The sequence below is a fragment of the Pipistrellus kuhlii genome, unplaced genomic scaffold, assembly GCF_014108245.1.
Source record: "Pipistrellus kuhlii isolate mPipKuh1 unplaced genomic scaffold, mPipKuh1.p scaffold_m20_p_13, whole genome shotgun sequence".
Classification (NCBI taxonomy): domain Eukaryota; kingdom Metazoa; phylum Chordata; class Mammalia; order Chiroptera; family Vespertilionidae; genus Pipistrellus; species Pipistrellus kuhlii.
In genome coordinates, this window is record NW_023425438.1 from 48,497,645 (window position 1) to 48,509,037 (window position 11,393).

The 11,393-nt window shown below is 50.7% G+C and overlaps 1 protein-coding gene across 1 annotated transcript; it reads right to left on the minus strand.

Moving 5' to 3' along the window:
- Nucleotides 1-701: 701 nt before the first annotated feature.
- Nucleotides 702-8,303, minus strand: LOC118717648 (interleukin-37). The gene is made up of 6 exons (XM_045580980.1): nucleotides 8,247-8,303; nucleotides 6,079-6,214; nucleotides 4,956-5,018; nucleotides 1,946-2,065; nucleotides 1,470-1,609; nucleotides 702-1,235 (listed from the first exon to the last, which is right to left on the minus strand). The coding sequence occupies exons 2-6, from the start codon at nucleotides 6,155-6,157 to the stop codon at nucleotides 990-992; spliced, it is 648 nt and encodes a 215-aa protein (XP_045436936.1). The 5' UTR covers nucleotides 6,158-6,214; nucleotides 8,247-8,303; the 3' UTR covers nucleotides 702-989.
- Between the last annotated feature and the right edge of the window lie 3,090 nt (nucleotides 8,304-11,393).

Here is an 11,393-nt window from a genome sequence, read left to right on the forward strand (position 1 = left end):
GCCCAGCTGCCAGGGCATCCAGAGACCTTGAATTACCTTTACTACCACCTGTCCTGGGCAAGGGGGGGAGGAAGGGGAGACAGAGAAAAAAGGCCTGGTGGCTATGCAGCCATCAGCTGTGCTTTCTGTGACCAGCAGAGGGCGCCATGACACCGAGAGACATTGAGTGATGGTGAGTGTCAGCCTCAGAGCCCACACCTGGGCCAAGTTGCTAAACTAAGTAAGCTCTGTAGGTTCCCACGGGGCCGACCTCTTTCATAACCAGGAAATCGTGCTTTTCAAACTTCTTTTTTACTACAGTGCACTCTTTGAAATACGTTTTACCTTGCAGTTCAGTGCACATGTACATGTATATTTATTACCAACTTCTAATATTAACCTGCCAAAATCTAGTGACTAAACCTATTTCATAAATGCAAAAAATAGTTTGACAAAATCAAATTTAGTTGATTAATTACAATAAACTTTTGGTCTTTGTACTTTCAGCAAATTAGTTTTTGTTTGGTTTTTAATATATTTTATTGATTTTTTTTTTTTTTTACAGAGAGGAAGGGAGATAGAGTTAGAAACATCTACCAGCTGCCTCTCGAATACTCCCTACTGGGGATGTGCCTGCAACGAAGGTATGTGTGCTCTTGACAGGAATCGAACCTGAAACCTTTCAGTCCTCAGGCTGACGCTCTATCCACTGAGCCAACCGGTTTTTGTAACATACTCAGATCTTTATTGACTACATGAAAGTATTTAGCAGAGAATGCAGGAAATGCATATTGGTACATTTTTTTCACCACATGCTTAATTTTTGTGGATTTTCAATGCAACTTACTGAGAAATGTTCTTTTAAATGCAGATGACAAAAATGAAGATCTGACTATGTGAAGCAGTAAAGGCCTACTCTCTCCTTAAAGTGAAGCATTTAATTTTCCGATATTATTTCTTTATTTTTTGAGCAGCTGAATGCAAAACTAGAAAGTTATCGAGATTGTGTCCTACTCGCTGACCTCATTGGGGCTTGTTGGAGTGTTGCTGACTTTCATAAATTTAAACTCGATGAACTCCTCTCCCCCAAGCTTGTCTGTCATTCTGACAGCTTCATTCTCATGGCGGGTGCTGATGAACCAGCCCTTGTGGTCCGCAGACTCCAGTGAGTTCCGGCAGCCTATATGCCTCCTGTAAAAGGTGAAGCCCTTCACATCTTTTGTGACTGAGTTAGACAGCCAGCTGAGCTTCTGCTCCTGTGAGGTAGAAGGGAGTGGTCAGCAGCTCAGCCTCTGCCCAGGGAAACCTCAGCTGTGGGATCTTGGAGCCCAGGGCCAAGGAGGGCCAGCAGCTCTCTCCTGGCTTTCCCCAGGGGGCTCCTGTGGCGCCGGCCAAAGGGAGAAGCATAGTGGGGAGTGAGTGGCACTGCCAGGCCTGCCCTTCCCCTTTGGGGTGGCTCAGAGGACAGGACGCTGGGTGGGAATGCTCACCTTCAGCTGGAGGACCGGCCGGCCTTTCTTCTTGTCCATCTCACAGCAAAGACAGAGCTCTCCTTTTGAGACTGCCAGGAAAACGAGGTTTTCCTTGTCATCCGCTGAGCCCGTATGAGCGGCTAAGACATAGAAGGTCTCTGGGAAAAGACAGTCACAAAAAACAGGGTCATTCTCAGAGCAGGGATGAGCCTTCTGTCTGTGGGGCTGCAGGCTCCTTCACTTGGTGCAAGCCTCCTCCTCCCCCACAGACCAGAAAGAATCCCCTCAGATCTTGCGCCCTCACAGATCTCCACTCCACCATTGCATTCCCAGCAGTCCCCAGGGCTCCTCTGCCCACTGCCTGCCCCTGCTGGAGCTGGAGGTGTCCTCCTACAGCCTGAGCTGAGCCCCAGCTGGAAGGACTTGGGAGACAGAAAACAGGAGAGAGAGAGAGAGAGAGAGAGAGAGAGAGAGAGAGAGAGAGAGAAAGTCACCTGGGTGTATGTTGGGTTTTTTGTGAACTGCTATGAGTGTCCTTTTGTTCAGCACCAATACTTTTTGGTCACAGTCATGAAAGGTAAATGTCTGTGGTTTTGGGAACTTCACTTTTGGATCTAGATGAATAAAACCAGATGTCAATACTTCACATTGAAAATGGAAAACTCAATCCTTCTTAGGCCAGAGGGAGGGTCCCAGCCCAGCCCCTTTCCTGCCTGTGGGCGCAGAGATCAGCCCCCTGAAGACCTCCCCACCCCAGGCTCCCTGCCTTGCTCCAGACCAGCAATTCAGCACATGTGAGAGCACATGGGTTCCCAATTTTGACACATGGGTTCAGCTCCAAGCTCTGTGACTCACTGCTCCAGCACATAGCAGACGTCACCTAATCTCTCCAACTTCCATGTCCTCAAGTACAAAATGGGGTAAGAACAGCACCTACCTCGCAGGGATGTTGACAGGATTAAAATGTTACACAAATGAACCACACTTAGCCAGGTGTCTGAGTATGGAAAGAACTCAGACAGAGAGCTGTTAATCGTTATGTTCATCGTTATTCTTCTTAACCCCTCTTCTGCACCCAGCAGTGCCTGGGGGAAGCCATCATGGCACTTGCAGGGCCAATGGAGGGGCAGTGGCCCTGCAGGCCCGTCAGAAAGCAGCAGGGCTTGAGCCTGGCCTTCGAAGAACCTGCCTGTACGGGCAGGACCAGCCGCAACCGTGGCCAGGGCACGTCCCCAGGGCAGGGCTCCTGAGAGAGCTTTCAGGCCAGCCCTGCCCTCAGACACCTCCCCACTGGGCCTGTGACTGCGCAGGCTGCCCACCCTCTGCGGGGCTCAGGCACTTGGTGGGTGGGGACAGGAGCCCACAGTGGGCCGATGGATGGCGGCTGTGAAATGCCAGACAGGGCAGCACAGTATCCACTGCACCGAGTGATGCTGTCGTGTAACTATCTGTGACGGTCATTACACCCAGGGATGAACTCAGAGGCCTCACTCTCCTCCCACCAGTAAGACTGTCTGTCTCCTCCCTCCCTGGGAACAGGGACTCTTCCTGTGATTCTGGCTCTCTGCTGCCTCCTCCCTGGAGCCCTCCTCAGCCCCACTGCGTGGAGGGTTCCTCCCTGGGGGGTCACAGTCCTCTGCAGGCACACCTGTGGCACAGGGCTGGTGTCCCTGATTCATCTCCCTAGAGCACTGGAAGGCCCTGAGTGCAGGTAGCTGTCTGCCCTGGCACAGTCCTCCTGGGCCCCAGCGTACTGTCCCAAGGGTCATGGACCCTCGGTGCTTATGACAGGGTAGGTGGCCCAGGCCAGACCCTAAGTAACTGCAATGACATGGGGTCATGTGAGGTCCAAGGGTCACGTGAGGTTCAAGGGTCACAGCCTAGCTTACACTAGAATCTCCCCAGGAGCTTTCTGCCCTTCTCCCCCGTTCCCTCTTACCACCCCCCCGTGGCCCCCCCCCCCCCCCCCCCGTAGACATTCTGAGTTCATGGGACTGATGCAGGTTGATTCAGAATCATGAAACCAGATAAACTCTAAACCTTCCAACTTCTCAAACATTGACCTCACCTTCAACTCTGCCTTCCCATCAGCCCCGAGGCTGGCACTGCTGCTGGTCTAAGCGCCATCTGGCTGCACATTGGACCACCTGGTGGGTGATATTTTAAGACCATGGGTGCCTGGGCTTCACACCCTGAGAGTCTGATTCGATTGGTCCAGAGTGACACCCAGACAAGTTATGTAAGCTGCATTTCTAGCACTAACATCATGCCTTTAAATTCTTAAATATAGGGTAACCCCAAAAATGCACGCACACTTTGAATAATAATGAAGACAGTGATTATTAAAATAGATTTCCTTTTCAAAATGAACTATCATCCACTAAAGTGTGCATACGTTTTTGGGACACCCTGTATTTCCTAATTCTGCCCTCTTACTTCTGTTCCCGCCTGGCATGGGCCCCCATCTCCACTCAGGCCTGTGATCTCCTCTCGCCCATCTTTCCCGATCCCAATCCATCCTTCCAATGTCCTTCCAAAGGCCTCGGTACAGCATCATCTTCCAAGGACTGATGTCTTTCCTGCCGAGCAGTGGCCCCCACTGCTGTGCAGTCACCCAGACGGCTGCGCAAACAGCCTCCTGAGTCTCAGACCCCGAGTACCTAATGTGAGAGTCTACATGGACCCAGAGACGCTTCATTCCCCACAGATTTCCAGGAGCTGCTGCTGCTGCTGGTCCAGGGACCACAACCTGAGGTGGGCAGGAGCACCTGCAGGAGCAGACACTTCCACCCATGCAGCCAAACCCAACCAAATCCCTGAGGCAGCAGCAGTGTGGCTCCCAGGGAACGGGGCCATCTTGGCACCGTGTGCACCTCTTCTCCTGTGGGGCTCACTGCCCTTTCCCCAGGCGGGACTGAGGCTCGGTGTGCCCCCATGGCCTGCGGTGGAGCTGGGACTCAGGCCACAGGCTCCTGACTCTGCCTGGGAGAGGGCTGTGGGAGCCTGAAACCTGACTTGGGCAGAGAAATGTTGTAGCTCCTCAGACCCCAGCACTGGTCGCTCACTCCCCCTGCGCATCTGGGCAGGGAGCCCTTTCTCTCACTCAGTGTCTGCACCGAGCACGTGGTGATGCTAACATTTCACCTGGGTTATTGTGGGATGGGTCCCGCGGGGTGGGTCCCCCATGCCCCTCCTGCCCAGTTCCTGGTTTTCATGGGTGCTGTAGGGAAGTCACGATTGCCAGCAACAGTCAGAAGAGGAACCTGGAAGGTTCCCAGGCTCAAAGCATTCTTTCTCCGGAGCCACTCAGAGGTCTGTGTGCCCTCCTCTCTCTGCAGAAACCAAAGCCCATCTTTCCTATTGGCCCTGCTGAGATGAGCTTCTACAAAGGAGAAGCATCAGCCCCCCATGGCACCCATAGGTGTCCCCCATCTGTTTCTCCCCCTCCCCTGAGTGTGCCCTGAGGTATCCTCCCCACCCCATCCCGTCCAGGTCCAGCCATACCTGCATTGGCCAAGCTGAGCGAGGTGAGACTCCGGCCGGGCTCTATGGCCCCGTGGGCTGGGTCTGGAATGAGAGACGGTGAGGTAGGGTGTGTCAGGGGCCAGGAGCACCAGGGGCCATTCAATGCCTTCCTTGTTTGTGTGTGTTTTCACAACACTAAGAAGAGAGGCAATGATGACATTAAAAATAGCTTTTCTGGTCGAAAATGCTGGGGAACTGAGGTGAACTGGAGCTGAGTGCTGAACCCGCCATAGCATGTGCACAGCTCAGGGCAGAGTATCCTTCGCCAAGCCTGAGGGGCGCCCGCCGGAGGAACCAAATTCAGGGCGCACGGGGCTTTGTGTCCCCATATGACCCCACATGTCCCCACATGTCCCTGGCTCCGGCAGCCCCAGGCTTCCGAGAAGCAGAGGGCACGGATGACAGAGGCAGCACAGGACATGGCTCAGTGTCACAGTTCCAAGTTCCTGGGCCCGGGCCTGCCCAGAGCCCACTCCCCGCTTCACAGGAGCCACCCACAGCCCTGTGCCAGGAGCAGGTGCGTCCCGACCTCCCATTGTTACCCTTAGTGGACCCGCAGTTGTCAGACCAACGTCCTGATTTTAGCTTCCAACTGTGAGGGCCACGTGTGAGTCCACAGCTCGGGGATGTGGCCTCGGGGATGTGGCCTCTGGCACGGTCCAGGCCCCTCCCCTCACACCCGCGCACTGGACAGCCACGGGAGTCAGTGTTTTGCTTTTAATGTCTCCCTTGAGTCAGTGCCCAGTGCTTCCTCCCGGAAATGCTCAGAAGCGCTGGGTCACTGGCCGCCAGACTCAGAGACCCCATACAGGCCCCTCCCCGGCTGGGCTTGGCAGGCAGGACACAGGTGCCAGTGGAGGGTTCAAAATCATCCGATGACGATGGCAAGTCAGGATGTCATGCCCTGAGCTGCTGATGAAGTTGACCCATTTATCCACCACCGGCTGCCTGGTCTCCTGTGACGAAGTTTCATCTCCTTTTGAGGATTTCTGACCTCAAATTCACCCATGCAGGGTCCCGGAGGCAGGGGCCTGTGCACTGCTGCTCAAAGGGTCTGGGAGTGGGGGGAGTGGGCGGAGGCAGATCTTCACAAGAACCTCACCTGCGCAGCCCTGGGCTCCGACCCCTTCCCCATCTGCAGAGTCCATCTGTGCTCCTGCGCTCTCCGCCTGACAGGACATGGTCAGGGTGATGAAATGACCCGGAGCCTGGGGTAAGGGCAGGGCCTGGGGGACAGGAAGGACACTGTCATGGCACCTGACCTAGGACACCTTGCCAACGCCCTGCGTGTGCAGCATGCCGCCGGCCGCCCTCTCTGCCCCGAATTGTTAGTGCATCAGGGCAGCCTTGCCCGGCTAACCGTGCTCTTCCCTCCAGCGCTCCTTTGATTTCCACCCTTTAAAGTGACGCTTTCCAACCTGTGGGTCACAATACCATTTTTATGGATCTTGACAACATTTTATAAAAATGACAGACAGTTCAAACTCATTGCGCAAATCCTAGGGCTGGCAAACTATAGTCCATAGGCCAAGTCATCCACTCCGGTTTGGTTTGGTTTGGTTTGGTTTGGTTTGGTTTGGTTTGGTTTGGTTTGGTTTGAAAGAGAGAGGAAGGGAGATATAGAAACATCAAGTTGTTGTTCCACTTATACATTCATTGATTGATTCTTATATGTGCCCTGACTGGGTATCTACCCTGCAATTTGACATATTGGGATGACACTCTAACCACTCCAGCCAGGGGCCACTCTTGTTTTTTAAATAAAGCTTTATTGAAACACAGTCATCTGTATGTCATCTGTGACTGCTCTCTAGCTACACAGCAGAGAGGAGTATTCAAGGATAGATAATAAAGCCTATAACACTGACTGTCCCAACCTTTACAGAAAAAAAAAATCACACACATACACACACACACACACACACACACACACACACACAACCTCCTCAAAGTCAAAGCTTTGCAAAGAAAAGCAATATCTTTTCAGCCTCTTGTCATGGAAAATGGAGCCTCCAAACTCTCCCAGGAGGCTCAGCTCTTGCTGTGTTAAGGAGGCTGACACAGGGACCCCTCTTCCCCAATATCATGCATCACTTCTCACTCAGTTCACACAGAATCTTCCCCAGGGCAGCTCAGGGCAGCACTGTGAGGGCAGAGGCAAGAATTCTTGTTCTTGAAAATATTCAAGATGAAATTTTTTCAAAAAGAAAACCCTGAGGCGACTTCTCAAGGGCCACACCACTGTTAAGATTGCAGAGGGGGCCCGGCCAGTGTGGCTCCGGGGGCTGGCTGCCCTTCCATGCACCAGAAGGTTGCTGGTTCAATTCCAAATCAGGCACATGCCCAGGTTGAGGGCTTGATCCCTGGTAGGAGGTGGCTGATCAATGTTTCTCTCTCTCCCTCTCCCTTCCTCTGTCTCTCAAAATTCAATAAACTATATATTTTTTAAAACATTGTAGATGGTCAGTTTACATGGAAAACCAAACCTCCAAGAATGGCTTCAGCATGTGACAGAGGGAAGTAAATAGTTTCACAAAAAATAACCATGAAAAGGAAGGGCTCCAGCGCCCGGCAGCCAGGACTGTGGGGAAAGCTGAGGATGGCCACTGAGGCCCTGAGGTGGGGAGCCTGGAGGGGCTTTAAGGGATGCACAGGTATCTGCTATTTGGTTTTATGTTTGGTTTCTGTCTACATCCCCTGAACCCACAAAGCCCAATTACCTTTGCAGTTTGGGGGGTAAATAAGGGACACAGAGAAGAAAGCAGAGAATTTAGCAGCCACGGGCCACCAGACAAGAGGTGGCTAGCAGAAATGTGGGTGCTCAAATGTGTATTGCTGGGGAGAACAGGGTGACGCCCAGGAGGGAGGCCTCTGGTATCTCTGGAAGCTGCTTATGGGGGCCACCTACATCAAGTGGGGTCCACAAGGCTCCCTAAAGAAGCAGAGTGTTAGGCATCTGAGATCCCTCTCTTCCCACCTAGGGACACTCAAAATGTGGGGACCCCGTATCTTTTTCTGAAGTCCAGTGCTTCCCAGACTTGGAAATCAGTTCAGCCTCTGGACCCGGTATCAGCATGTCCCTGAGGTGTCCTAAGCTCCATGTGGGCCTGGCCCTGCAGCAAGGCCCTGCTCCTTGGGGAAGCCATCCTAGGAGACAGTGTGTGGCTGCTTGGCTGAAACAGCAGAGGGGGTGGGAGGGCATCTGGTTCCCTATCTTGTCTGCTGGCCCTTTGTGCCAGGGAGGGACTGGGGGTGAGGACCACCTACCTGGATCTCCTCAATCTGTGTCTCTGTCTTGGTCCCCTGGAGCTCTGGTCTTTGTCCTCAGAATCTCTGACGTGGCAGAACCAGGCTTTACCCTTGGTATGAATAGACAGAGTTTGGGAGTATATATACAAAAGCCACAACAACATTCCTTTAGACAATGATAACAGCATCTTAGGTTATAATCATCATCATCGAGGGCCATTTTGCAATGTGTGCACATAAGCAAAATTCCTACAGGGCAGTGCCATTCTGCCAAGGACTGGGCCACCTCCCTGAAACACATTTCAAGGTGCTCAAGACAGATGGCGGGGCTTCCATGTCCGCCCACAACAGAGGGGAGGGGACGAGACCTTAGGGAAGAAAAAGGAGACACAAGATGGTCAGGCAGTGACTCGGTGCCGCAGCAAGTCCCTGCCCTCACGTGGGTTCTTTGCCCCAGTCCCAGGTGTAACGCCCACATTCCCAAGAAAACGGCCCTCCTAGCATCTCTCTTCAGGACGCTCTCCAGGACATCACCAACACCTCCCTTCACCTTTCCTTCAGCGGGAATGTGCAAAGCTCCCCCAATGACCAGCTTCTCCCTACAGCCCGCAGGGTGTTCCCGTGTGCTTTGCGCTGTATTTGCTCCTGTCCAGTCCAGTCATAAGGATAGCTGAGCCTCACAATACCAAACCAGCAGTCAATTCAGATCAAAGTCCACACAGCCAAGTAAGATCACAGCTTCTGGGCACCACCACCAGCACCCCCGAATGCGAGAACAAAGCAACACCCAGTTTTGGCCAAGTGTGCACGCACCTGCTGGGCCTGGGCCCAGCCCAGGGCTCTCTGTCTTCATCTTTCTGATCCTCTGACAATCCGCTGGGAGGTACTGTCCTCACTGCTTTCCAGACAAAAGACATAGTAGGTTAAGGGATTAAGCAATAACCTCTGATCACACACCTATTTCCAATAGCACAGGACTAGAACACGCCTTTATGAGCGTGTGGTGGCTCCGTCCCTTAAATGGCCTCTCCTTCTATGGTTTTCCATGCACACATCTACATACATGCAGACAGAAAGGTGTTCTGTAGATCTGTAGATCCTTTTGCAACATGCCTTTCCTACTACAATGCATCTTGCTTTTTCTACTCAATATGATACCACCGGTCATTTCATGTGATCAATATTGTTCTACAACAGGATTTTTTTTATCGCTGCAAGTTACTTCATTCTTCAGTTAAAGGCCTAGAAAAAGGTTATATCCTTGAGAGCTGGAGTTAAAATCCCTGTTTTGTCTGTTAAATTTCTAAGAAAGAGATCTTGGGAGAATTTCTTTATAAATCTTTGGGATGGGGATGAGACAGTGAAGGGAAAGATGAAGAAAAAGCAAAGTCAAGACCATCACTAACCTGCCTCCCAGGCAGGCACTCCTGTTCCCAGAGCCCAGGAGGACATGGGATGGGAGGAGCCCTGTGGGGTCTGCAGGAAATGGGCCTATGGAGACCCTGCCCTGGGCTCCAGAGGGAGGGAGTGGAGAGGGGGGTCTCCTCAGCAAGGGGTGTGATGTGGGTGTAGAGCACTCAATGCAAAGTCCCTGTAGTGCCCCCCACACAATCTCAGTAACCTGGTAATCTGGTCACCGTTGATGCACAACAGATGCTCTCTGTTTGCTCATTTGCGTTTTCATTTGTTGGAGGTTGAGGAAGAGGACACCTGTGGATAAACCTTATTACACTAATCTCCGAACATTCAGTTCTTCATTTTCATACTGTTATATACAATACCATGCTAAATATGCTTGGTATTAAACCTTTGCATATATCACTATGTTCCTGGGATAAATTCCTAGAAGTGTAATTGCTGGGTCAAAGCATATACATATCTTCCTTACATACTTTTGAAAATTTTGCATCACACAATGAATTCTAAATTTTTTTTATTGATAGATTTTAAAGAGAGAGAAGGGGGGAGAGAGAGAAAGAGAGAGAGAGAGAGAGAGAGAGAGAGAGAGAGAGAGAGAGAGAGAAAGAGAGATTTGTTGTTCTTTATTTATGTATTCATTGGTTGATTCTTTTATGTGCCCTGACCAGTTATCAAACCTGAAATTTTAACTTATTGGGACAACATTCTAACCAACTGAGTTAACTGGCCAGGACTTAAAGACTTTTAAGGAATCTAATTTAACAAATCTTTTTTTCACTTATCTAACCACTCCTTAACCATTTATAGAGCTATAACCATTCAGACTTTTGACATGCAATATTTTTCTGCCTGTGTGTGTATTTGGTGCACTTATTTTTGTATGTGTGTATGGGGGTGTTTATATGCTTTATGTGTATATACTTTGTGAACATATATATTTTCATAAAGTGTTTATGTATTTTATGTGTATGTGTTTTGTATTTTGTGTGTTTATATTATTGTGTGTTGTGTGTTTGTGGTTGTATATGTTTTGTGTATATGTTATGTGTGTATTATATATGCTATGGGTATTTTGTGTGTGTGTTGTGTGTGTATGTTTTATTAGTGTGTACATTTTTTTAAAATATATGTTTATTATTTTCAGAGAGGAAGGGAGAGGGAGAGAGAGATGGAAACATAAATAATGAAAGAGGATCATTGATCTGCTGACTCCTGCACACCCCACACTGGGGATCAAGCCTGCAATCTGAGCATGTGTGCCCTGACTGGGAATCAAATCTTGACCTCCTGGTTCATGAATCAATGCTCAACCACTGAGCCATGCTAGCCAGGCAGTGTGTACATGTTTTTATATGTATGTTTTGGGGGCAGCTTTCCCTTCCTCCGTGTGTGTACAGTACAGACAGGGCTTAGTGTAAATGAAGACACCAAGTTCATTTCCATATCAGGTTTCCCGGGCATTGGGCCAAATGCAAGTGCACAGAATTACAAGGTGCATTTCAGACCAGACCCACAATCAGGGCGCAGAAGCTGCTGGGACATCCTGCCATCATTTCCCGAGAACTGTGAAGTGGCCAGCTGCACAGCTGCCGGCCTGGGGACCCCAGCCATCCTCCCTGATGCTCTGTGACATTTTGAGGCCACTGCCCCACTGAGAGGTCCACCTGCAAACATGCCATAGGCTATAAATATTAACAGAGGCAGGGAGACTCTGAAGAGAATGTTTACAAATTTCTCTTCCTGGGACGT